The sequence below is a fragment of the Natrix helvetica genome (genome assembly GCF_964273705.1).
Source record: "Natrix helvetica genome assembly, chromosome: 5".
Taxonomy (NCBI): domain Eukaryota; kingdom Metazoa; phylum Chordata; class Lepidosauria; order Squamata; family Natricidae; genus Natrix; species Natrix helvetica.
In genome coordinates, this window is record NC_138551.1 from 146,824,037 (window position 1) to 146,851,679 (window position 27,643).

The 27,643-nt window shown below is 47.4% G+C and overlaps 1 protein-coding gene across 3 annotated transcripts in view; it reads right to left on the bottom strand.

Moving 5' to 3' along the window:
- Positions 1 to 27,100, bottom strand: part of UBE4B (ubiquitination factor E4B) — a 61,282-nt gene extending 34,182 nt beyond the window's left edge. The window contains exons 1-8 of one of the 3 annotated variants that reach the window (XM_081955499.1): positions 26,315 to 27,100; positions 14,101 to 14,287; positions 10,496 to 10,631; positions 9,373 to 9,460; positions 7,973 to 8,117; positions 6,985 to 7,213; positions 5,232 to 5,636; positions 2,583 to 2,708 (exon numbers count right to left, since the gene is read on the bottom strand). In XM_081955499.1, coding sequence (XP_081811625.1) covers positions 2,583 to 2,708; positions 5,232 to 5,636; positions 6,985 to 7,213; positions 7,973 to 8,117; positions 9,373 to 9,460; positions 10,496 to 10,631; positions 14,101 to 14,287; positions 26,315 to 26,338 — 1,340 coding nt within the window. In that variant the 5' untranslated portion in view covers positions 26,339 to 27,100. The remainder of the gene's footprint in view (positions 1 to 2,582; positions 2,709 to 5,231; positions 5,637 to 6,984; positions 7,214 to 7,972; positions 8,118 to 9,372; positions 9,461 to 10,495; positions 10,632 to 14,100; positions 14,288 to 26,314) is intronic. The other 2 variants (XM_081955498.1, XM_081955497.1) reach the window with 2 other exon arrangements.
- Between the last annotated feature and the right edge of the window lie 543 nt (positions 27,101 to 27,643).

The following is a 27,643-nucleotide window of genomic DNA, read 5'->3' on the forward strand; positions in this document are numbered from 1 at the left end:
TGGAATTTGGCTGAAGGCCCTATTGTTCTGAGCGAGGCTTCCGAAGAGCAGGAAGCAAACTCCTTGTCCTGACAAAAACCCCTTTTATTAATTGACTGTAAATTCTGCTCATTCACATCCAGCAAAGTCTTTCGAGGGAGGATTTACAGTCACGGACCTTCTCTGGCTTGGAGAGCTGCCAGGCCGGTATCTGCAGAACTTGGCCAGGAGTCTCAGAGAGTCACGAACCAATGAAGCGGACTAATTCTCTCCTGCAAACTCCACTCCCCTTTTGCCCCTCTTTTATTTCCTCTGGGAGGGGCCATTCATCATCCAACTGTGGCCTTCCTCCCAAGTCAACCCCTGTTCTTTAGCTGTTCCCTTCGTCTGGCCACTCTGCGCATGCGCACACTGGGAACAGGCTCCAGCTGTTCTTCTGCCTCACTGATGTCCAACTCTGAAGGCAGCTGATAGCTGGCATACGGCTCTGCCCCCCCCCTGCCTCCGACACAGAGCCCTCATCAGAGCCTTCCCCAGACTCCAGGAGTGGCCCATCTTCCTCCCCAACCTCCACACTGTCTGAATTTGCTGCCAGCTCTGCTGGTGGGCCACACCCCCTATCAAGTTCACATCCCCATGCAAGGTTTCAGTCTCTTCATCTACCCCAACTCCAGGTTTGACGTAGCGTTTGTTGCAATCTGAGCACATCCTTGCAAGGATTTTGGACACCTGGGGAAGGGGAGGGGGGAAACTGAGAACGTGATGTCCTATTCTACGGATGGGGTTTGTGCTGCCCCCAAGTCAAAAATAACAAGCCCACGGATTGTGTCTGACAACTGGCTCCTGTGGTCAAAGTATTCTCGGAAATAGTAGTTGCCGCTCTATTTTTGTGTAAGATGCCGTCGTTTTGACTTTTTAAAGACGAGCCAACACAGAGACACCGCGTTTGTATGTATTTTGGACACTTTTTTTTTATGCAGCCCAATTAGACACGTTGGCTTATTATGAGCTCATGGGCCTTTTTTTTCAAGCCTAACCAAGCACCGTTATTATTCCCATCAAATTTGTTTGCTGTGACTCACAAGTGTTTCGCAGAGTGTCCTTGTCATTCACAAGTTACCGTACCACGCTAGCCGTGCCCATGCTTTGCTTAAGTGAGTTTGCTCAATTATAATCTATATACCGTGTTTCCCTAAAATAAGACAGGGTCTTATTTTCTTTTGAAGCCTCCACCCCGAAATAAGCGCTTGCCCTTATTTTCTAGGTTTTATTTTTGAGGTGCAGGAGGGGTCGAGCGTGGTCACCTCACGGCTGCTGCTGTGTTGCAATATTTTCGGGGAAGGCTTTATTTGGGGGAGGGGGCTTATTTTAGCGCATGAGCTCAAAAGCCCGATTGGGCTTATTATCCTGGGAGGTCTTATTTTCGGGGAAACAGGGTATACAAAAATGGCTCTGTATGCGTATGTGTGTATGTTCCAGGCGAACTCTGAAACGCCTCGAGCAATTTCAACCAAACTCAGTACACAGATGACTTACTCTCTGGAAACAGATACTGTGAGGGTAAGACACCCCTAATGCCCCTCGGGGGTGTGTGTGTTCTGTTAAGATACAGCCTGTTGTGCCTTAAAAGGGCTTCTACAGTACTGCTGTAAAATGGCTTCTACTGTACAGCGCAGTGGAGTTGACATGGTAACAGCTTCACAGTACTCCATAAGGGGGCTCCCTCTGGTAAGGCGGGAAATCCAACATTAGAAATTATGTTTGGTCTGGACATTTCCCCCCCCTATAAATAAATACCCGGCCAACGGCAGGTTATTGGCTAGTAAACCATAAACTAACAATGCAGGCCAAAATTATATAATGCTTTCAGCCAGTACGTTTGTCTGGGTTAACCTCTCCACTATGTAAAACAATGGTTTACTAAGCCCAACAGCTGAGATCAGGGCTTAGCAGATGGGATAAATTAAATTTACACAAACACATCTAGTTTTCATTGAATTGGCCGCCAGCTGAGGCCATCCCTAAAGCATCAGGAAAGTTGTGGGCGATATCCATTGGGAGGATTTCAATCCTCTTCATGGCCCAATTCACACGCAGCAAACAAGCCACAACCATTATAGAAACTGTGGCCTCTTAATCACTCTGGCAAAAAGTTCTCTCGTGGGTGGAAATGGCCATCCTCATTGCGATATTTCCCCATTTTAATAGATCCAAAATAAAAATAAAAATTCTTGGCTGGCTTCTACTTTAACAAGGCAGAGACAAAAGCCAATTTGGGGGGGGGGGGGGAGTCATCATGGTAACGATTTACCATCGGGCTGTGCACAAGGCATCCAATTTTGTGCAAAGCAACCAGTTTTGCGAGGCTCGCTTCAAAAGTCCTGACTCACAAAGCGACCTTGGGATAATTTGGCACTAAAGAAGAGCCTAGGGAGGAGAAAAGAAGAAGGGGAAAAAAAACCAGATTTCATCCTCCCGAAAGGGTAAATGTTTTTTTTATGAAGTGGTAGGAATTTGAAATGAAATGCTGACCAGGGAGGGAAGGGAGGGATCCTGAGGACAGAAGACGCAAACAAGTCACACTCTTTTTTTTTCTAGAGTACCTGGACCCAAATGGCACATAAGAAAAATCCTCCTCCTCCTCCTCCTCTTCCTCATTTTCTTCCTCAGAACTGTCTCCAGAGACATCGGGAATGGCAAGGAGGAGTGAGAAAGGGCTGTCGTACATGCTAGTATAACGAAAGCAGAGGTGGATCAATGAATACAAGAGAAGGGAGGGAAGACACACACACACACACACACACACTGTTGGGTTTTCTACCAAGACCCATCTTCCACTGCAAGCATGCGCCACGTTAAGTTGGGAAACCAGCCACGTGAGTTAGAAGAGAGGGTGTCAAACTCAAGGCCCACGGGGTGCTTCAATCTGGCCTGGAAATAGTAAAGGAGTGGCCCGCGATGCCTCTGGCAGCCAAAAGGGGGCGTGGTGGCAGTGGTGGGTTCCGGACCCCATCGCAACTGGTACGCTGCAATGGGCGTCCACCATGGGCACCCACTGCCCTGCGACGCTCCAGCTGTTTGGCGGAGGTCACGCAGGCGCCGTACGCTACACGCACATGTGCAAATGGCCCGGTTAGCTCAAATAGAGGTAAAGAACGAGGCCCGGCGGGTGGGCCCTCCAAAGCACCGTACCGGTACGGTGGCCGCCGCTGCTGCCAGCTGGCACCGGTACGCTCGTATAGGGGCGTACCGCCCGGAACCCACCACTGGCTTGGGAGAGCTGTGTGAGGTCTGCCACGCCCCACTTTCAGCCTGGATGGCCTCCTGCAGTCAAAATGGGAGAGGGGTTGCTCACGTGGAAGGGAGGGGGGGCTGCACCCCGCATTGGCTGGCAAAGTGCTGCAGGAGGCCATCCAGGCTGAAAATGGGGCGTGGTGGACCTCGCAGCCTCCCCCCCACCGCACCCCGTTTTGGCTGGCAGGGTGCTGGAGGTGTCCATCCCGTCTCCCCCTGCTTCCCTTCACCCCCCCTCCGGCCGGCGCATGGAGAACTGCAATGTTGATCTGGCCCTGAAATAAATCCGGTTTGACACCCCTGGGTTAGAGCCACAACAGAGTTAAGGCGTGCCCCGGCAAACCTCGGAAGCAAACACAAGCGATCAAAAGAAGCCAAGCAGGCTGCCTTCTGGGGAAGATTACGGATGGCAGCGCCCAAGGAATTTTAAGGAAGGCCCAATTCCTGTTGATCATATAACAGCAATGGCTGTTAAGAGGTAGCTGCCTTCGGCAGATGCGAAGACCCCGGTCTGTCTCCTCCAACTGCCTGACATCGGAAGGAAACTTGATTGCCGGGGGAGTCTTGAGGGACTTGCGTTGTCCTGTCGCTAGCTGGAGGGTGAGGATGCCAGCTGATAAAAAGAGTTTTGCCAAGGCTGAGGACCAATTTTATTTTCCCCCCGACTTTTCAGCGATTGCTCTTCGCCACTATGGGAAAATCTGCTGGCCAAACCGTTTCCTGACTCTGGGACTCAAGGAGGACTGTTTGCAACAGAGGTTCTTCGAACTTGGCAACTCCAGCTGGTGAATTCTAGGAGTTGAAGTCCACGAGTATTCAAAGTTGCCAAGTTCGGGGACCCCTGCTTTAGAATCACTCCAGAATCTCCAGGAAACTACAGGAATTCTCTCTCCCAATGCAGCTTAATGACTTCTCCTTTGGCCAAAGAATGGTCAACCTTGGCAAACTTGAGGGCTTCAGTTTCCAGTACTGAGGAATTCTGGGAGTTGCAGTCCACAGGTCTTCAAGTTGCCAAGCTGACACCCCTGCTCCGAATATGTTTCTCCTGCTCTGTCCCAAATATTGCACATTGTTTGTCTAAGCCAGAACCTCACTTGGACTTCAGTTTAGTTCAACGAGATGGGAAAGCAGAGCCACCCCGATCCGTCCTGAAGACCGTGACTGATACTCAAGCGGCATATTCTACTTTTATTAATTTTTCATCTCTTCTTTCCGGTTCATATTTGCCAGTCTGCAATGAATAGACTGCATGAAGCGTCTTGAGATCTCTTGGGCTGAAAAGCAGAATAGAACTTCTCTAACTTAGTAAAGTGGAGACGCCGCAGCTCAGTGGCTAAGGGGCTGAGCTTGTCGATCAGAAAGGTCGGCAGTTCGGCAGTTCGAATCCCTAGCACCGCGTAACGGAGTGAGCTCCCGTGACTCGTCCCAGCTTCTGCTAACCTAGCAGTTCGAAAGCACGTAAAAAAAATGCAAGTGGAAAAATAGGGACCACCTTTGGTGGGAAGGGAACAGCGTTCCGTGCGTCTTCGGGAGTTGAGTCATGCCAGCCACATGACCACGGAGACGTCTTCGGACAGCGCTGGCTCTTCGGCTTTGAAACGGGGATGAGCACCGCCCCCTAGAGTCAGGAACGACTAGCACATTTGTGCAATGGAATCTTTACCTTACCTAAGTTGGTAAAATATTCCCTCCCTTCTTCTGCATTGCCCTGGAAAACGCCTTGAATCTTGCCCCCCCCCAAAAAACCCACCACGCGGGTTCAAAGTCAGGATTAGCGCAGCTCAAAACAAAACGCCATTAGGGAAGCAAAACCATAAAACTTGTTTGAAAAGCAAACGGATTAGCCGAAGTCTAAAGGTGCTCTTCCAAAATCTAGCTGATCACTGCAACCCAGCAGGGCACACACACACACACACACACACAAAACCTTACACAAATTCACCCAGCAGCAAATATACCTAGAGGGCATCCTGCCTGGGAAAGAGGTACGGCTGCTGCCCAACGTGGAGAACAGGGGCAGGGTGGTAGCTGCTACGGGTCTACCCCTGGACGAAGGGACCCGTGCAGCTGGAGGACTGGGGCTTATGCCCGGAGGAGTCGAAGAGGCCGAAAGGCTGGAGGTTCCTGCTGAGGGTGCGGGAGGAGGAGCTGCCAAAGTCCAGGGGTGTGCCACTGTGTACGGACGGTACCGTGGGGACGAGGGCTGGACACTGAGCGGCCCTGCTGGCAGGAGGTGGGGGCTGACAGACAGGGAAGACGCGGGGAGGGGAGCCACGGGGCTGGGGGAAGAAGGGAGAAAGGAGCCAGACAGGGGGGGGTGGCTTGCGATGTTGAAAATGGGAATGGGGCTGCTTCCGTAGAGACTGCGGTCAACGAAAGCGGGGAAGAGGAAGAGAAAAGAAGAGGAAGACAAGAATTGACAATGGGGAAGACCACAAAAATGGAAGACGACGATGCGGGAGAGAAAGAGAGAGAAAGAAAGCAGCTACTCGGTTGAAATTCTTTCACCAGGGAGAGGTGCCTCAAAAAACCGTAACGGGATCAAACGGCCCCAAATGTGGGCCAGCTCCATTTTAAGGGCTTACCACCCCGGTCCCCTGGCTTATCTGTCCTGAGGCCAATCCTCTGCCAGGTGGCCAAATTGGACTAGAAATAGCCTTTAAGACTTATATACCTCTTCGCAGTGTTTTTACAGCCCTCTCTAAGCAGTTCACAGAGTCAGCCTCTTGCCCCCAACAATCCGGGTCCTCATTTTATTGACCTCGAAAGGATGGAAGGCTGAGTCAACTTGCGCGATTCAAACTGCTGGCAGTGGGCAGGTTTAGCCTGCAATACTGCATTCTAACCACTGCACCACTGTCTGTGTGTCTGTCTGTCTGTCTATCGATCATCTATCTACCCCATCTACCATCTATCCATGCATTATCTATCCATATCTCTCCATCTATCTATCATCTATCCATATCCATATTTATCCCTCCATCCATCTATTTATCTGTCATCTATCCATAGCCATCCATCCATCTATCACCTATCCATATCTATCCATATATCCAGAGGTGGGTTGCTCCCAGTTTGGCCTGGTTCAGCTCAACCGGTAGTGGAATTCAGGCCGGGGTCGCAGAACCGGCAGTGACTCAGGCCTGCCACGCCCACGAATTGGGTCCCTCGCTGCCGCTGGGCCGCTGCCATTTTGGTTTTTCTGCACATGTGCGAAGAACACTTTACATTGAACAGCGTGCACACTGGTAGTAAAATCAGCAGCAACCCACCCCTGCATATATATCCATATCTATCCATGTATTTATCCATATCTATCCATGTATTTATCCATATCTATCCATGTATCTATCCATATCTATCCATCTATCTATCATCTAGCCCTATGTATCCAGCTATCTATCCCTCTATCTATCTATCATCTATCCATATCTATCCATCCATCTATATATCGCAATAGCCCTTAGACTTATATACCACGTCACAGTGCTTTTCAGCCCTAAGCAGTTGACAGAGTCAGCCTTTCCCCCCCCAACAATCCAGGTCCTCGTTTTACCGACCTCGGAAGGACGTAAGGCTGAGTCAACCATGAACTGGTCAGGATCGAACGTATTGCATCACCATGGCTCTTAGAATCCTTCACCTCGTGGTCTTTTTCTCCCAGGTGTCTCCAAACTGATTTGGGGGGGGGGGGGGTTGTTGCTGACCTACCTTGATAAGGAGCTGGAGCCAAAGGAGCCCACGTTGCAAAACACAGGGCTGGTTCCCGGATTGGAGCCGGTATTCAGGACTAAGTTTCTATCTGGCGAGCGGGCAGCCGCCGCAATGGGCTGCGACGTGGCGGTCAAGCTGGCAAAGGGGTTTTCTTCTCTCGAGTGGGTGGACATCATTAGGACTTCCATCAGCACTTGCCCAATCAAGTCTTTGAAGTCCGAGAACACTGGGGGGAGGGGAGAGGAGGGGGTTACTTGTGGCATTCACTTACCTTCCCTATCGGTTCGCAAATATGTTTGTTTGTTTGTTTATTTGGATTTATATGCCGCCCTTCTCCCAAAGGACTCAGGGCGGTGTACAACATTAAAAAAACACACACCCCAAAAGTTAAAAAAAAAATTAAATACATATCCAAAAAACCAAACCGAATTTAAAAGACAATACATTTAAAATAAGTTAAAATTAACAGGCCAGGCCGGCTTGCTGGAAAAGCCAACTTTTTAGGGCGCGTCGGAAGGACCGGAGGTCAGGGATTATGAGAAGCTCTGGGGGCAGCTCATTCCAGAGGGATATGAGCTGAGCATGCCCCACTTTGGCTAAAAAAAGTGCCTCCTGCACTACAGTGGGATATGTGTGTGTGTGTTGTTTGTGTGTGTGTGTGTTTGCCCTCCCTAGGCTCCGGAGGCCCTCTTTTCGAGTCTTCCCGAACTCTGGTAGGCCCGTTTTGTGCCCTCCCTGAGACTCCGTGCACTTACTTACATCCAAAATGGGTCGCATGGGGACTCCTGGGAGAGCAGGGGAGGGGTGGGTGGGGCCAGCCACGAGTGGGATGGGCAGGGCAGGGGAGGGGTGGGCGAGGCCAGCCACGAGTGGGATTTGGGGGGTTCTCTGAACTGCACAGAATCTTAGCTAGAGGTTCTCCCAAACCCCTGAAAACCCCCAGCAGCATGCCCGTGATCCAGAGGCAACACAGAGGGCTCCTTACCGTCTTTAGGGTTTTGCTTGAACTGTTCCGAAAGGGAGGTCAGGAAGATGACATCTCTATCCCGGTCTTTCCAAGAGACCCGGAAAATCTTACAAACCAGCTGTAAGGCTTGTTCCTCCGAGATTTCCAATCCGGAGGGAAGCTCCTGCAAGGGGACACCAGAAAATACTCAGGGTTAATTTTGTAGTTTTAAGTTTCAAGAACATTTAGGGGACATTTAGCAAAGCCATGAAAAGCTAACATGAATAACGAAGGATAAATGCCTTTTTAATCCCTTTTACAACCCGTGTCTGAGCACAGGAAAGTGGGGGGGGAGGGGTTTCCTCTTAACTTGCACCGGTAAATTGCAAACTCAGAATTAAAATTATATTTACACTGTCCAGCATGGAGGTGTGTTGTGATGTGACATGGCTATTTGTAAAGTCTGGTGTTGTGGTGTTTGTGAGTACACACACACAGATAGCCAGTTTGGCATTGCTGTTGTTAGTTGCAAAGTCGTGTCCAACCCATCACGACTCCATGGAGAACATTCCTCCAGGCCTTCCTGTCCTCTACCATCCTCTGGAGTCCATTCAAGCTCACGCCGGCTGCTTCCGTGACTCCATCCAGCCACCTCCTCCTCTGTCATCCTTTTCTTCTCTTGCCCTCCATCGTTCCCAGCATGAGGCTCTTCTCCAGGGAGTCCTTCTTCCTTCTCATTAGGTGACCAAAGGATTTGGGTTTCCTCTTCAGGATCTGGCCTTCTAAAGAGCAGCCAGGGTGGATCTCCTCTAGGACTGACCGGTTGGATGGCCTTGCAGTCCAAGGGACTCAATGCAGGAGTCTTCTTCTCCAGCACCAGAGTCCAAAGGCCTCCATTCTTTGGCGCTCAGCCTTCCTTAGGGTCCAACCTTCACAGCCATCCATTGCAGCTGGGAAAACCATCGCCTTGACTAGACGCCCTTTTTTTGGCAGGGTGATGTCTTTGTTTTTTAGTATGCTCTCTAGATGTGCCATCAATTTCACCCCCAGGAGCAAGCCTCTGTTAATTTCTTGGCTGCAGTCCCCCCCCCCCCCCCCATCTGCAGTGATTGTGGAGCCCAGGAAAATAAAATCTGTCACTACCTCCATTTCCTCCCCATCTATTTGCCAGGAATTGAGAGGATCAAATGCCATGATCTTAGTTTTCCATGATGTTACCTAGTTGGGTAATGAAACATCTGCAATAAAACAAGCCAGCTCAGAGAGCACCAAGGACCTCTCATGTCAACCTTGAGCTACAAACATTCTCCTTTATTGATAGCGCATTCACCATTCTGCCTACCCCAACATGCGAAGAAGCTCTTCCAGAATAGACAGGGCCTCTTCGTCCCCACCCCCCCGTCCCCACCCACCTTGCAAGCTCAGTGTGACCCCCTCACCTTATCCGAGAGGCTCCGTTTCTCCCTCCGGTCACTCTCATCCACTTCCATGTTTTCGATCCCCGAATCCACATCGACCTGGGATAAGCTGGAAAGGGAGCAGAGGAACCCCTTCAGACCTTCTGGAACCTTCAGACCATTCCCTGCTCAGAAGAGCAGTTGCTCAAAACAGAAGGTCCTCAGCCAAAGGAGGGCTTGAAGGGAAAACAATCCCATGCGCACAAAAACACCACAATTGTGCCATTTGGCTATAACTGATGGATAACCAACTGCCCGGACACCGCTTGCTTCGGAACAAGCCAACCAACATGACTCATGGAGGGAGGAGAGCTCTCCAGCACACTTCGTTTCTCGCCCCCTTCCACAGCTTGCATTTTGTAGGGGTGTCTATGCAGGGCTGCCAAGCAGAATTCGGCCCACGTGTGGGGAGAACAACATTTTGATTCTGCCTTCCCCCCTAATGTTCTGAGCGAGGCTTCCCAAGAGCCTGAAGCAAACTCCTGGTCCTGACAAAAACCCCTTTTATTACTTGGCTGTGAATTCTGCTCCTTCACATCCAGCAAAGTCTTTCCAGGGAGGATTTACGGTCACAGACCTTATCTGGCTTGGAGAGCTGCCAGGCCGATGTCTGCAAAACTTGGCCAGGAGTCTCAGAGAGTCAGGAACCAATTAAGTGAACTAATTTTCTCCTGCAAACTCCACTCCCCTTTCGCTCCTCTCTTATTTCCTCTGGGAGGGCCATTCATCGTCGACCTGTGTCCTTACTCCCAAGTTGACCCCTGTTCTTTAGCTGCTCCCTTCGTCTGGAAACTCTGCGCATGCGGAAACTGGGAACAGGCTCCAGCTGTTCTTCTGCCTCACTGATGTCTGACTCCGAAGGCAGCTGATAACTGTCAGACGGCCTCGCCCCTCTCTGCCTCTGACACAGAGCCCTCCCCCGACTCCAGGACTGGCCCAAATTCCTCCCCAACCTCCTCACTGTCCGAATCTGCTGCCAGCTCCACCGGCCGCTGACCGGTCACAACAGAAATGCTGGAAAAACCCAAGACGCTAAGCATCTTGGGAGAACGTCCAGCCAAGGCTGCCCTGAGCCAGGGACCAGATGTGTGCCCCACCCCCATACCTTTTCTCACAGGAGACGCTATCGATATCCATGCTCTGGGACCGGGAAAGGGACTGGGACTGCGTTTCGAGGCTGTTGGAGGGCGAGCTGCTGAGTGAACTCACACCTTCGCTGCTCTGACTGCGATGGGCAACACCTTCAGGAAAAAGGACAGGAAGAAATTTAGTTGATTCCCCTCTCAGAGTGCCCACGCCCACAGCTGGAAGCTGGGGTAAAGGACGTTTACACGGTAATCCATTCCCTAAAAGTCTGCAGAGATTCTCAAGTCATCCAGTTCGTGGTTGTCCCAAAGGTGCTTTTTTTTTCAAGGGGCAACTGGACTTCCTTGGTTTTTTTCTTTTGAAGACATTTCGCTTCTCATCCCAGAAGCTTCTTCGGCTCTGTCTTGATGGTGGGGGAACGGAAGGATTTATACTCCTTGCAGACAGCTGGTCATTTGCATCCTTTTTAGAGGGTCGTTGAGGCCACCTGGAGGTTTATCTGTCTCCTTGTGGTGCTTCAGATAAACCTGTGCTTCAAAGCGCAATTCAGGTGACCCTGAAGACACAGGTAAACCTCCCACGCGCTTCAACAACCCTCTAAAAAGGATGCAAATGACCAGCTGTCTGCAAGGAGTATCAATCCTTCCCTTCCCCACCATCCAGTCAGAGCTGAAGAAGCTTCTTGGATGAGAAGCGAAACGTCTTCAAAAGAAACAAGAAAGTCCAGTTGCCTCTTGGGAAAAAAAAAAGCACCTTTGGGACAACCTATTCCCTAAGAAACTTCTCCAAGTTGTGTGGCCTTTACTACCCAGAATTCTGAGAGTCCGTTCTTCTGAAACTTCAAGGAAAAGGATTTATGTTCTCCAGTATACTTCTCCCATTTTCCAGTTTTTACCCTTCCAGCCAATTCCCGTGAATTAACTTGATCCTGATGCAAATGTTATAAGTTCAAAGTGCAAAGGAACCAGAAATCCAAGTTCAAATGGAATGCCAGCATTTTTTTAAAAAAAAATCCTATCTGTTCATCTCACATAAGGATTTTCTGGGTCAACCAACTATCCCAATACAGCATCCCTCAATTGTATCAACTCTACTATCCATCTTCCCCAGTCGGTTTGGCAATTTTGCCAAACGTTGGGAATTGTAGGGCGGAGGCCAAGGTGTAAAACGAAACTTAAAACACTGTGTAAATTGTCTTCTCTTGCCTCTGAGCTTCTTAGAATCCCAGTGACTGAAGAGGCATCAAAGCCTTTGTAAATAAATAAAAATAATGATAATGGTTTAGTGTGCCATCAAAACTATTTTTAAACCCGGTGGGAACAACTTGGCTCTAACAGGCCACGCAGCACATTTAAGAGTGTTAATAAGATAAAAAGGAAAGAAACGAACCTTCTTTCGGATTCAGTGTCACATCCCAATTAATCAAGCACTTAAAATGTTTTAGCTCTGGAATGAACAGCATGTGTGTTATGTATGTGTGTGACATTCACACACACCCCAGTCATTTGTCCCAAGAGCAATTCTTTCCCACAACGCTTTCTAAACATGCTCCTCTCCTCTCGGTAAACATGAACCTGACATTCCAAGCTGGGTCAAACCCATTTGAGAGGCCAAACCAAGGGGGAAGCTCTGCGGCATGGAGAAATCTCGATTGTTATGTCACCTCTCCATGACAAGGTCAATCTGCTGAATGGCTGCTTAAGCAGACAGCAAGAGGGAGGGAATGAGAAGGCAGCTGCATGACGGTCTGGTTTGCTTGGCTAAGCAGCCCGGTTCTTCAACTTCAAGCCCAGCTGTTCTGCAGGCTGCAGCAATCTCTACGGGAGAGATTGCAGTTATCCAAACCAGCCAGCTTACTCCACTCTCCTATTCAGACAGGTGCTTGCCTGGCTTCCTGCATTGCTTCGAAGATGGCTTGTACCGTTTCAGGTTAGCTTTGAAACAAGCCATTTGACAGGCTGCAAAATCTGAGCGACAGCGGAGCGCAAGGCTCAAACACAGCAAGGGCTGGATTTCATTTCTTTAAACTTCCTTGCTCACTTCCACGAAATGACAAGAAAGCACGGCAGCTTCCCTAAAGGTAAAGGTTTCCCCTCGAACGTATGTGCTAGCCCAGTGGTGGGCAACCTTTTTTTTCAACTGAGCCAAATCTCGCCAAAACCACGATTGAAATTTATTTTGAGAGCCACATTTTTAAAACCGAAAATACATAGGATGGTACACTGTTTTTAGTTTCAATAAACTCTGGCATTTGAAGCACGCAAGTCTTAAAGCTGTCAAGTTACAAGATCCTTGCATCCCTAACCCTTTAGGAAAAAAACCCCAAGGGGTCTTCAAACCTGACAGCTTTAAGACTTGTGGACTTCAACTCCCAGAATTCCTCCTCCAGTCATGTTGGCTCAGGAACTCTGGCATTGAAGCACGCAGGTCTTAAAGCTGTCAAGTTGCAAGACCCTTGCACCCCTAACCCTTTAGAAAAAAAACCCCAGGGTCTTCAAACCTGACAGCTTGAAGACTTGTGGACTTCAACTCCCAGAATTCTGAGAGTTGAAGTCCACCAAGGGCATCAATCATATTAGCCCAGGCAGGGATCTGCAAAATTGGCTCTTAAGACTGGTGGACTTCAACTCCCAGAATTCTGAGAATTGAAGTCCACCAGTCTTAAAACAGCCAACTTTGCAGACCTCTGTGTTAGCCCAAAGCCTGGCGCTGGGCGGGCCTTGCTCCCCCATTGGTGGAGCCCCAGGAAGCGAGGAAGGAGAAAAAGAGACGGAGGCCAAGGAGCTTCTCCCCCCCCCCCCGCAAAAAACTTATCAGGGAGCCGGCGGGCAGTAGCAAATTAGCTGATCACGCGGCGTGATCGGCTAATTTGCTACTGCCCGCCCGGCTCCCCGGTTAGATTTTTGCTGGGAGGAGGCGGGGGGGAAGCTCCTTAGCCTCTGTTTCTTTTTCTGCCTCCTCGCTTCTCGTCCCCGCCCGACTTCAGGATCCTCCCTAATCATTGTGGGTCGAAAAGAAAAAAGGGAAAGGGGCGCTTGTTTTGAAGTTCCCGAGAGGAGGGAGGGGAGCGGGCGCCCGGCACACAGAAGAGCCACATTAAAGTGTGCAAAGAGCCGCGTGTGGCTTGCGAGCCGCGGCTTGCCGACCACTGTGCTAGCCGTTCCTGATTCTAGGGGGCGGTGCTCATCTCCGTTTCAAAGCCGAAGAGCCAGCGCTGTCCGGAGATGTCTCCGTGGTCATGTGGCCGGCATGACTCAACACCAAAGGCACATGGAACATTGTTATCTTCCCATCAAAGGTGGTTCCTATTTTTCTACTTGCATTTTTACGTGCTTTTGAATTGCTAGGTTAGCAGAAGCTGGGACAAGTAATGGGAGCTCACTCCGTTACACGGCGCTGGGGATTCGAACTTCCCACCTTTCTGATTGAAAAGCTCAGTGTCTAAGCCACTGAGCCACCGCTTCCTTACAGCTCTGTCAAGCCCTAATTCACACGTCCCATGTTGGCCCTGCAGGAAAAGCCACCATTTCTCGAGAACCGGAGCTGAGCCCACGAAAAAAAGGAAAGCCGGCATGGTTTTTTTTCTCACCCCAAATCACCCTGAAGAATTGGCATTAAGCTTACCTGACGCACCGATTGGAGAGGTAGCGGGGGTCATACTGTGAACATTGAGCCCAAGGTTTTGGGGTGCCCCTAAAGACGGCGCTGGGACCGGCTGCCCTGGGGGGTTCTCCCTCTGCGGAGACGTAAGCGGGGTGGTGGGCTGGGAAGAGGGTCCGCCAGCGAGCCGGGCAAGGCGCCTCCGACGGATCTGCATAAAAACCAGGACACCATGAGTTACGAAGAGCCGCGGTAGCGCAGTGGTTAGAGTGCAGTATTGCAGGCTACTTCTACTGACTGCCGGCTGCCTGACTCAGCTTTCCTTCCTTCCGAGGTGGGTCAAATGAGGACCCAGATTATTGGGGGCAAGAGGCTGAGTCTCTAAACCTGCTTAGAGAGGGCTGTAAAAGCACTGTGAAGCAGTATATAAGTCTGCTATTGCTATCTTCCTTCCTTCCCTCCCAGTGGTTAGAATGCAGTATTGCAGGCTAACTCTGCCCACCGCCAGGAGTTCGATCCTGACCATCTCAAGGTTGACACAGCCTTCCACCCTTCCAAGGTCAGTGAAACGAGGGCCCAGATTGTTGGAGGCAATAGGCTGACTCTAATAAGCTGTTTAGAGAGGGCTACGAAGCACTGTGAAGTGGTATACAAGTCTTATTGCTATTGCTACTGGATTTCAGCCCTTCAGCGTTCCAGAAGGTCTTGGACAATGTCTGCCTCGGCTTTCAAAAACAGACCTGAAGACTAGGTTAGAAGGTCAAAGACAGAACGTTGAATAAGAATTCCAAATTTCAGGAAGCCAATCAACACCCTCCCAAACAGCTTCGACCCACATCAAACCATACATTCATCGGCACCAGTGACGGGCTTTGTCCCTGGCCAAGAGCCACGTTCATTTCCAAAAAATTCTTCACCATATACCCCGTTCTCCCTTCCCCGAGAGAATCACAAACAACCTTTTCCCGGAAATGGATACAGCACACGAGGAAAACATGAGAGGAAGCGCTATTATTAGAAACCAAGCAAGGTCTCCCCTTCAAGCCTTACGCAACAAGTCCAAGACATCCTCCTCTCGTCTTTTGAACCTGGAAGAACGTTCCCCGAGAAAGGCCCCCTCCCATCCTTGTAAGTGGGGGGGGGGGGGCAAAAGGAAAATAGCTTTTCACAAGCTCCGTCTTAACATTCCTCTTTGCCCATGTTACCTTATACCCTAAAGTGGGTGAAAGGTTTTCAAATCTTTCATAATGCCAGTTGTTGTTTCCATCCTGTAATGCACACACTTAACAAGTTAAAGTCCACCTAATACTTTCTCTTTTTCTTTTTTTCCCCCTAATTACTTGCATAGGGATTATACTATTTAGAATAGGATAGGATAGAATTGGAGTTGGAAGGGACCTTGGAGGTCTTCTAGTCCAACCCCCTGCCTAGGCAGGAAACCCTATACCGTTTCAGACAAATAGCTATCCAACATCTTCTTAAAGACTTCCAATGTTGGGGCATTCACAACTTCTGGAGGCAATCTGTTCCATTGATTAATTGTTCTAACTGTCAGGAAATTTCTCCTTAGTTCTAAGTTGCTTCTCTCCTTGATTAGTTTCCACCCATTGCTTCTTGTTCTGCCCTCAGGTGCTTTGGAGAATAGCTTGACTCCCTCTTCTTTGTGGCAACCCCTGAGATATTGGAAGACTGCTATCATGTCTCCCCTAGTCCTTCTTTCTCTTAAGCTAGACATACCCAGTTCCTGCAACCGTTCTTCATATGTTTTAGTCTCCAGTCCCCTAATCATCTTTGTTGCTCTTCTCTGCACTCTTTCTAGCGTCTCCACATCTTTTTTACATCGTGGCGACCAGAACTGGATGCCGTATTCCAAGTGTGGCCTTACCAAGGCATGATAAAGTGGCATTAACCCTTCACGGGATCTTGATTCTATCCCTCTGTTGACGCAGCCTTTATGCCATTTTTGTTTTTGTTGTATACATGATATACAATGACAACAAAGGCTATACTAGATATAGTTAAATAATTGATAATGATAATAATGTCTACAATGTGTAGTGTTATGATAAGTAATAATTGGATATGAATATTGAATGGTACCCATGAAAGGAAGATTAGAAATCCTTTTGGATTACATATAAAGGTTAATAAAAAAGAATTAAGTTAGATTCAGTTATATCTTGATTATTAGGGGGGGAAATGATATGATACAGGATATAGTCAAATAAAGGAGGGATAATAACAATGTATATATATGTATGGGTACAACATAAGGAAATGGGATGTAAATTGTAAACAGTGATTTGGAAAGAAGGATTAGAAAACTTTATTAAATATTATGGATGTTTAGCTAGAATAGGACATAAGGATTTAGTGTTATTGGAGGATTTTAAAAATAGTAAATGAAATGCCAGTATGTGGTTATGTATTAAATCTTGGTATATTTTATGATGAAGGACGTTTAAACAATTATAGTCAAATGAAAATGGAGGTTTGATGACGGTAACATGTATAAATATCTGAGTTAAATACTTGAGTTAATATGAATTATGTTTGTTGATTGTGGAAGAGATGCACGAAAGCCTTTTTGTAACCAACTGATGCACTTTCTACAGTATGTAAAGAAGGATGTGTTTGTTTTGAAAATAAAAAATAAAAAAAACCTTTTATAAAAAAAGAAAAAACAAAGGCTATACTATACTATCCAGGTGGAAAGAAGCTGAACTCAAGAGCTCACTCATTACAGCTAGTCCTTCACTTACAACCCTTCATTTAGTGACTGCTCAAGTTAACCACGGCATTGAAAAAAGTGACTTGGGATCGTTTTTCACTCTCACAACTATTGCAGCATCCCCAAGGTCAGGTGATCAAAATTCAGACGCTTGGCAACTGACAAGATATTTATGACGGTCACAGTGTCCCGGGGTCACTTGATTCCTCTTTGACAACCTTCTGACAAGCAGAGTCAGCGAGGGAGCCAGCTCCCCTTAACAGCTGTGTTACTAATTTAACAACTGTAGTGATTTCCCTTGACAACTAAGTCTAGAAAGCTCGTAAAATGGGGCAAGATTCACTTGGCCGCTGTCTCGCTTGGCGACATAAATTTTTTGGCTCAAATCAAGGACCACCGGTATGAAAACGGACAAAAAAATTCAATCCGTAATACTACACAATACTCACTGCAGCTAGGATAGCTTTCGCACAAAACTGGAAACAAATCAATAGACCCGCAGACGAAACAATCATTAGAAAGTTACTCGAATGTGCAGAGATGGACAAAATGACCATAGAATTAAAAGAAAGGGAAGAATCGGATTTCTATAAAATATGGAATGGAATTTGTAAGTGGCTAGAAAACAGAAGCCAAAACAGGAAATAGAAGTCTTTGTGTTTTTTTTTCCTGAATTAGTATTGAATAAAAATTAACCGCAGTTACTGATTACTATCAAACTTAAAATATTGACCACAATGTAAATATAATGGTGATATGAACTAGTAATGTTAAGACAAGTGTTAGTACAACTGTTATTGCACTATTACCGAAGTTAAAATCGATAGGTAGGCAATGGAGAATGGAGAACCACAAAGGCTAAACATAAATGCCAATACAGAAGGCCGTGTAACTATTTTATACTGTTATGTTTGTCTTGTTTTTTTCTTTTTGTATTTTTATTTGTCTGTTTCTAAAGGTAAAAATGTTTAATAAAAATTTCATTATTTCTGGAATAATGATAGGACCCTCTGTGCATGGTGGCAACATTTAACACGAAGTTATGGACTTGTATGTTTTGTCTACAGGAAGATGACGACACAACTTTGAATGACTCAGAGAGAAAGAGGCTATAAGCCCATTGTAGGAAGCACAGAAAAGTAGCACACGATAAAAAGATTCGGCCACTGACCAAAATTTAGGTCAAGGTAGTTTGTTTTCATCAGAGAGTCACTGACAGCTGACTTGGCTCACAGAAATTAGGCTGAAATTATTATTTTCCTGCAAAGAATTGTCTGTCTTGACTTAAGCTGCACTTCAGGCTGAGTATTTCTTGGCCAGAAAAACGTTAAAAAGAAACATTCTTATACTAGGCCAAATCACGGGCCTGGCTAATCCAATGATTCCTAATCTTTGTAAGGTCTGGATGTATGGCCTTCAAACTGCTCACTCCCATTGAGTAGGCTCAATACTGGCCATGCTGGGGAGTTTGGGAGTCTATACATCAGAAAGAAATGGAGGTAGTGACAGTATTTTCCTGGGCTCCAAGACCACTCCAGATGGGGACTGCAGTCAAGAAATTCAAAGACGCTTGCTCCTGGGGAGGAAAGCGATGGCAAATCTAGACAGCATCCTAAAAAGCAGAGACATCGCCCTGCCAACACAAGTGAACATAGTCAAGGCGATGGCTTTCCCAGTTGCAATGGATGGCTGTGAAAGGTGGGCCATAAGGAAGGCTGAGCGCCAAAGAACGGAGGCCTTTGAGAAGACTCCTGCATTGAGTTCCTTGGACTGCAAGGCCATTCAACCGGTCAGTCCTAGAGGAGATCAACACTGACTGCTCTTTAGAAGGCCAGATCCTAAAGAGGAAACTCAAATACGTTGGCCACCTAATGAGAAGGAAGAAGGACTCCCTGGAGAAGAGCCTCATGCTGGGAACGATGGAGGGCAAAAGAAGAAGGGGACAACAGAGAAGGAGGTGGCTGGATGGAGTCACGGAAGCAGTCGGCGTGAGCTTGAATGGACTCCAGAGGATGGTAGAGGACAGGAAGGCCTGGAGGAACGTTGTCCATGGGGTCGTGATGGGTTGGACACGACTTGGCAACTAACAACAACAACATCTGGAAGTTGCCCAGAACTCAAACTTTCTTCAGAATTTGGGTCGGTGTTTCTTCAGCTCAACTTGGAAGCCTCAGGCGTTTACATACAAAGTAAGAGTCAACCAAAAAGAAATAGCAACGAGGGGTATTGCTTCTATAGGAGTAAGACCATCATTCATCTAACTCAAGGAAGAGCCCTCAAGGATTAAAATTCAGATCAGGGCTCCTTTCAAGAGATTGCCAAGGATTAAATCTGAGACCTCCCCACTGGCTTGAAGTAAAAGTTGAAATTTAAATTTTTAAAGCTGGGCACTGTTAGGGAACCCGCCAATCAGAAACTATATGCTACTACCCCAAAACGCCATCTACCCTAATTCTGAAGCACTTCCACGTAAAAGGTGTCAGGGTTCCAAGTAGCATCCAAATTTAAACGGTTTCTTTGATCTTTGTTCAATGATCTTCTGACCCAGGCTTCCTTAAAAAGCCAGAAGCGGAGTCTTGGTCCCAGCAAAACTCCTTTTATTTACACGACTGTGAATTCCTTTCATTCACAGTCAGCAAGGCTTAGCAAACAGTCTTTCAGAGGGATGTTCATCCACACGAACCTTATCTCGCTTGGCAGGCTGCCAAATAACTAGTTTCCAAACGCAAGGCATGGCAAAATTTGGCACAGAGTCTCTTATAGTCACAAACAGAACTTTCCACTCTCGAAATGACCGAAGTAACGAATTGTTTCCTGTAAAAGCCCCCTCCCCCTTCGCTCCTCTTTTGTTTCCTATGGGAGGGGCCAATCACCTCCAAGGTGTGGCTTTATTCCTAAATCAACCCTGCTTTCTTAGTTGTTCTTGTCTTCTGGCAGCTCTGCGAATGCGCACACTGGGAAGAGGCTCCAGCTGTTCCTCTGCCTCACTGCTGCCTATCTCCCTCTCTGCCTCTGACCAGAGCCCTTGTCTGACCTTTCCTCAGCCCTCAGGACTGGCCTATGTTTCTCCCCAACCTCCTCACTGTCCGACTCTGCTACCAGTTCCTCTGGCCGCTGGCAGGCCACAACAATGACTTCCGTTTTTCCATGCCACAAACCCCTCTTCTGGGATCATTGGACGATTTAGAAACAATTGGTGACACAATATAAAGATGGGCGGGAAGCGCTCAGGGCTCACCCACAGGAAGTAATGAGGTGAGACCTGTCCAATCATGGCGGGGAAAGGTGCTTATTGTTCCACCTACAAGCAGAGGCATCATGACTGAAATGACTAAGCCTCAGCTTATTCTTTTACCCAGTCATCTTAATTAGCTGCTCTTATTTATTATTTAAAACATGCCTTCTCTTTCTCACCTGAAAGGCTCCCAGGGTGATTGACCTTATCATAAAAACTAGACTGGTCACTCAAAAAGCCATTACACAGACAGCACAGATGGATGGGGGGGGGAAGGGGGGGAGATATGACAGATGTTGTTGTATTTAACAACAGGCGTTGTGCACATTTGCCAACATGTGGCTGATTTGCACAGAGCAACAAGGCTCTCCCCCGTGAAGTTTCAGGTATCCTGAAGGATTGTGAAAGCCGGACTGGTTTGATCCAGTTTTCCCACTAGAAAAGAAAATACTGAATCTCCAAACCTCCAGGTCATATCAAAAAATGCAAGTTCCGATTAAGGAGGATATTTGTAGCTCAGGGTTGACACGAGGGGGTCTTTGGTGCTCTCTGAGCTGGCTTGGTTTCTTGCAGATGTTTCATGACCCTAACTAGGTAACGTCATCAGGGCAAGAAGGAAGGGAGGGAGGGAGGGAGGGAGGGAGGGAGGGAGGGAGGGAGAGAGGGAAGAAGGGTTGATATGAAGGGTCCTTGGTGCTCTGAGCTTGGTTGGTTTCTTGCAGATGTTTCATGACCCTAACTAGGTAACATCATCAGGGCAGGGAGGGAGGGAGGGAGAGAGGGAAGAAGGGTTGATATGAAGGGTCCTTGGTGCTCTGAGCTTGGTTGGTTTCTTGCAGATGTTTCATGACCCTAACTAGGTAACGTCATCAGGGCAAGAAGGAAGGGAGGGAGGGAGGGAGGGAGAGAGGGAAGAAGGGTTGATATGAAGGGTCCTTGGTGCTCTGAGCTTGGTTGGTTTCTTGCAGATGTTTCATGACCCTAACTAGGTAACATCATCAGCCCAAGAAAGAAAGAAAGAAAGAAAGAAAGAAAGAAAGAAAGAAAGAAAGGAGGGAGGGAGGGAGGGAGGGAGGGAGGGAGGGAGGGAGGGAGGAAGGAAGGAAGGAAGGAAGGAAGGAAGGAAGGAAGGAAGGAAGGAAGGAAGGAAGGAAGGAAGATATAACTCAGGGTTGACATGAGGGGTCCTTGGTGCTCTCTGAACTTGTTTTCTTGCAGATGTTTCATGATCCTAACTATGTAACGTTTGCACTCTAGTTGGGGTAATGAAACATCTCCAAGAAAACAAGCCAGCTCAGAGAGCACCAAGGACCCCTCAAGATTCGAGTTCTCTACACCCAGGAAAGAATTGTAAATCAAACAGTGTAATTAAACTAGGCTTTCTATCCAAGCTTCCCAATATACTCCGAACAAATGTGCCACGCTAAAAGAGGGACTGCAAGAGAAAGTGTTTCCCTCCCCTTCTCAAGGGCCTGGCATAACAATGCGCCCTTCTCATTCCATTCCTCCCCAGCCTCTTTGTTCCCTTGGCTTCCTGTTCGCCCCCAGGATGCTTTCTCCCACTGTTGAGATTTTGAGGCTGCAGTCAATTAGCCAGCAATAAACTAGCTTTCTCTCCGGTGGCTATCTAGAGTGTCATAAAAGTGAGATGGACAGCGATAGAAATCAAAAAGGCAAACTGTGGTTTGCTTGCAGGCCCTATTCAAACATAAATAGGCTGCCCATAAAATGCATTATGGTTTAGCACAAAGCATAAGGTAAAGGTTCCCCTCGTACATACATTCTAGTCGTTCCCGTTTCTAGGGGGCGGTGCTCATCTCCGTTTCAAAGCCGAAGAGCCAGCGCTGTCCGAAGACGTCTCCGTGGTCATGTGGCTGACATGACTAAATGCTGAAGGTGCACGAAATGCTGTTACCTTCCCACCAAAGGTGGCCCCGATTTTTTCTACTTGCATTTTTTACGTGCTTTCAAACTGCTAGGTTGGCAGAAGCTGGGACAAATAACGGGAGCTCACTCCGTTACGCAGCGCTGGGGATTCGAACTGCAGACGTTTCTGATCGACAAGCTTAGTGTCTTAGCCACTGAGCCCACTGTGTCTCCTCACAAAGCATGCCACAGAGGAAAAAATAATACAAGCCACCTTATTTAAATAGGCCAACCTGAGATTCGGTTATAGGTCTTTCGCCTGAGTTAGAAACCACCACCACCCCAACCAACCTGCTATTCTAATTCCAATCAGGATGTACCAGCGATCCCATCTTTTTCCTCTTCCATGTCTCCGGGGGAAGACTTGCCTTGCCTGCCTACAGCAGAGAGCAAGAATTTGGCAATGGGCCTCGTGTGCAGCTGATAGGTTCTTATTGCAACAGCAAATGCTTGGTAAATTATTACCTTCATCCAGCAGCCACCACGTCATCTTGATGGTTTTGGAAGCTGTGGAAATGACTTTGCATAAAGATGCCTGTTGTTGCAACCTGATCTCCCCCAATAGAAAGATGATACAACCCAGCATATTGGAGAGAAGAGGGGGGCAGAAAGAAAACTAAAAGTGATCTTTTGAAACTGACCACAATGGCCAGGAGCACCAATCATTTCCAGATTGAACACACAGCACAGATCCCTTCCTGTTTACTTACTTCCTCTCCCCCTATGATATTCCTGTCTCTTTCACCTGAGGGAGGTTCCCTAAAGTCACCACGATGTAATCGTGTGGTAGTTCCTGCTCGTTGGTCAGGAATTCCATCACTCAGATATTGTAAATATGCCCCTGTGCGGCATCTGTAATTCCATGGCCAATCTTGTATTTGGAAACAAAGCATTCTTAAGCACCTTCTACATCAGGGCACAGTGTCCCAAATAGAAATAATCCTTGCTTCAGGGTACCTAATCTACTTTTTGGAGGATCTTCCCAAGGAATCTCTGTTAGGTAGCTGGAAAAAAAAAATTCCCTCCTGCAAAACCAAGACGCGTAACGAACAACCTTGAGAGCGCTTGGAATAGATCCCCACTGCATCTCTCCAGCCAGAAGGCCAACTAGAGTGCTGATAAAATGTAAAGACAAATTCAGATCTCTGTTTATGGCAAATTGACCTCCAGTAAATGAGGTGTTGGTAATTGTGTCTAAACAATTGCGGATGGGTTTTAGCTGGTTTCAGTAGCCTTTTTTAAACTGGTGGTCAAGAAGGTTTGACATGGAAACTAATCAAGAAGAGAAGCAACCTGGAATTAAGGAGACACTTCTTAACAGAGAGGACAATTAGCCAGTGGAAGATTTTGCCTTCAGAAGTTGTGGGTGCTTCATCACTGGAGGCTTTTAAGAAGACTGGACAGCCACCTGTCTGAAATGGTACAGGGTCTCCTGCCCGAGCAGGCGGTTGGACTAGAAGGCCTCCAAGGTCCCTTCCAGCTCTATTCTGATTGCTTTCTGATTGATTGGCTCCTGTCCTGCATGAGTAGGTACACCCATAGACTTCACACTGCTTAGTTTACAGAGTAGTTGGGTGGGAATCACTTAGCCATAACACACTTGCTTCCCATTAATCACTGCATTCCCAGCCTAAGTGTGATACTATTTTCAAAACAGGACACTCAATATTCCGAAATTGCTCCTGGATTTTTGCTTCTGTAGCTGAGCATAGATCTTTTCCTTGCTAATTAGGTTAAACCATCAGCAAATACACAATATGTAGGTAAACTTGCTGTAAACTGTTCCATTTAACCACACACACAGAGTTAAGTGCTCACGAAATACAGCTTGATTAGAAATTTGGATACCAGGGTTTATAGGAATATGCCACAAACTAACACTATTTTTTTTCCAGCTATCCAGTCCCGTACCTTTTCATAATTTCCCTGTCCAGAGTTTCCCCCAAAAGGTTGGGTATACCAGGATTAGTAGTTGGTCCTTGACGTATGAACACAATCGAGCCCAAAACTCCTATGACTATGTGAGACATTTGCTAAGGCCTCTCTTTGCACTTTTTGAAATAGTAACATGGTTGTTAAGTGAATTTGGCTTCCCCATTGACTTTGCTCAGAAGGTTGCAAAAGGTGACCAGCTGGGACACTGCAACCGTCATAAATATGAGTCAATTTCCAATTTTGATCACATGACCATGGGGATGCTGTAATGGCTATAAGTGTGAAAAATGGTCATAAGTCACTTTTTTAGTGGTGATGTAACTTCAGTCACTAAACAAACTGCTGTAAGTGGACGACTACCTGTATTTAAACTGGATTGCCTTCAAATCATAGTTTGAACTGGACTTAGACACCATAGAGCTTGGAAGCCATTATAGTTCATGGTTATAGGCCAATCCTGCCATCAAAGGTAAAGGTTGCTGCCTGTGATCTGGTCTAGTGAAGCATGTTTTCTATGCATCCAAGATTTTTCACCCTTTGAAAAAAAAATACATCTTTGATCACAATTCCTAAGTCACCTTTCTTCATCCAAATGCCTTTTGGCTGGGAATTATGGAAGCTTAATTCCAGTTTATCTTATAGGAATCAAGTTAAAGAAGGCTTTCCTAAGCCACAGAATTTACTCACACGTCTTTACACTTGTTATACCTCTGTTTGATTCTGATTTTATCAAATATTTCAGTACTGTGCTTTTTCTTTCTGAAAGGATGAATTCTAGTTTTAAATTGTTTTAGGTATTTACCCGGCACTGTTATCAGACTTATTAAGATGAAAGCTACATATGATAGTTTATTCATATGAGGAAAGTCTCCCTACTTAGAACAGGTAAAGTAGAATTTTGGTATGCTCTTCACCTTGTCTTATGTTAGGCTGCTACATCAACCAGAAATACACATGTATTAAAAATGTGCCACAGATGATCAATTAGACCTAAATATTTTATAGATAAGATTTTCAACATCTGTTCTAATTGGCAACATACACATTTCCACTATAGAATAGGGGAAGAAAAGATTAGGACTAGAATGAAGAGAAATGAAGAAAACATGATGTGCTACAACATACTGCCTTCCCTGCATAGGTGCAATCATTTTAAAATATTTTTTTCTGCTGAACACAACATACTAAGCCTGAGTAAAATATAGGACATCCTTTAAGACAGGAAATACTCTCAAGAACACCTCACCATCTTAATTACCAACAACCTCCTAGTCATATAATAAATAACATGTCACATGGAAGTATTTAAGTTCTTCATCTGAAAAAAAAGTTAATGTAATATCTTCACATATGCAGACCTGTTAATGGAACTACACACCCTGCTACCTTCCTGGCTGTCAGCTCAGACTGGGACTCTCAAAAGTTACAAAGATTTACAACAGGCCATAAATGGGGGGGGGGGGGGGGATTCCAGAGCCTTCTAAGCTCCCTGAAATTTTTGTCCTATCCCAAAAAATCCACCTTTAAAATAGCAATGGAAAACCCTGAAAATACCTGCCTTTAAAAAAAAATCCTGGTTACTGTCAAACCTGGTTTTTGAACAGAAATAAATTGTAAACTCTCAATTATGAGTGAGCAGATACAAAAAAAGAAGGAATTAGGACCCAAATTTTACACCACCACCCCAAACTTTCACCTTAAACTGTCTACTGTGGACATCACTCCATTCCTAAGAGGTCTGTAAGGGTGGCGTGTATAAGCACACCAGCATGCCTACCGTCCCTGTCCTACTGCCCCCATTTATTTGTACTCATTTATTATGTATATACTTATACCTATTTATACTTTATATGTCCCTATGTTATGTTCATACTTATACTTGTTTCCTCATACATGTTTGACAAACTAAATAAATAAAACAAAAAAATGAAACAAACAACCCCACCAACTTCATCCCAGTGTACCCAATCTTCATTTCTGCTACCCAACTCTTGTGCCTAAAAGGTCTGTATGCAAACCACCAGTACAATAATTCCCTCACCACTGTCAAACTATTCAGTAAGGCTGCATTAAGGTTACAATTAGTCTTCTCATCGTTCCTATCCCCCATCCCCTCCCACTTATAACAGCTGGCCTGTGACTTTGTTACTTGTATCCTTACTACTGATGTTGTTTCCTGATTGTTTATTTGTACCCTAATGACTATTATTAAGCGTTGTGCCTTATTATTCTTGACCAACGTATCTTGTCTTTTTATGTACACTGAGAGCATCTGCACCAAAGACAAACTCGTGTCTCCAATCACACTTGGCCAATAAAGAATTCTATTATATTCTACCAGACCCACAAACACACGTTCCTAGTTATCATCTGCCCACAAACACACACACACACACATATACAAAACTTACCTCATCGGCACTCAACTCCTCCATAGTTTTCCTCTTAATGGTGGAAGGCGTTTGGGGGAAGGAGGAGGGCTCCGCTGCTTCCCTTGAGGGTGGTGCTTGGATGGAGGAGGAGGAGGAGGAGGAGGAGGAGGAGGAAGAAGCAGAAATGGCTTTCGGTGGTTAACCCCTGTCCTGGTGGCTGCCTCTTTCCCTAAGGAGCTCTCAGAAGTGCATAGTCAGAGGTTTAAGAAACAACCCCGTCCGTCCACGTCCCGTCCCCCCCACCTACTACCCAACTCCGAATTGATAGATCTGCCTTTAGGTCCTTCCTCTCCCAGCTTCGTATCGCCTCAACTGCATCCACCGCCCTCCCTCCGAGCCGGGTTGCTCCTCCCCTTCACCTCTTCTTCCTCCAGACCCAGCTGGGGTATCTCAACTGCTCCCCCACTCTAATCCAGGGGTTGGGAGCGTCCTATGGGTACCGCCACCCTCAGAAGGCTCCCCTCCTTCGCTTTTGCACCCAGCGCTCCTTCCTCCCTAGCTGCATCTGATGCCCTTACCTGTCCTGAGGGACCCCACCTGTAGAAACACCACACGCGCACCCGGCTACCTCACTCCTCGTCGGGGGTCCCAAGGGAGCCGCTGGGCTTCGGGCCTCCCCTCCGCTGCTGCTGCTTCTCCCCCGAGCCTTGTGGATGCGCCAGCGGCCCCGGGGGTCCCATAGGGAGCCCCTTCCCCCTCGCTTTTTCCCCTCAACCACTAGGCCCCGCTGCGAAGGGCAGGCTGGGCGGACTCCCCCCCTCACTCGTCTCTCTCGATCTCTCCCCCTTTGGCCCTGACGACCCCCCCCCAAACTCCCCTGGCCCGAATGAGGCGGTCGGGGAGGCAACGCTCAGCGGCTGAAGCCCCCGCGCCTCCCAACTCCCGCCCACGCGTGACCGCCGGAGCCCCACTTTCCCCTCAGCCGCTGCTGCTGCCGCCTCCCCTCACGGAGATTATTCATCAAAACAAGAAGGCGGCGGCGGCGGCCATCTTGGCGTCGGATCACGTGACCCGCGCTCCCCTCGCGCCGTGCGTGCGGTTGCGTTGGAGCGCGCGCGAGAGAGAGAGTGAGAGAGAGAGTATCCAGGACGCGTGCGCGGCCGTCCAAAGTCCGCGATGAGGTGGGAAAAGAAACTCCCTCCCCCGAACATCTTTCACTGGTGAATGATGGGTTGCTTTCACCAATAGCAGTAAGGAAGAGGCCTTCCATGTCGACTAATAAGCTATCATCAGTTCGGGGGTTAGCCAATGGGAAGACAGAGAGAGAGAGAGCGAACGAAAGGGAGGGAGGCAGGGAAAAACAAAGAG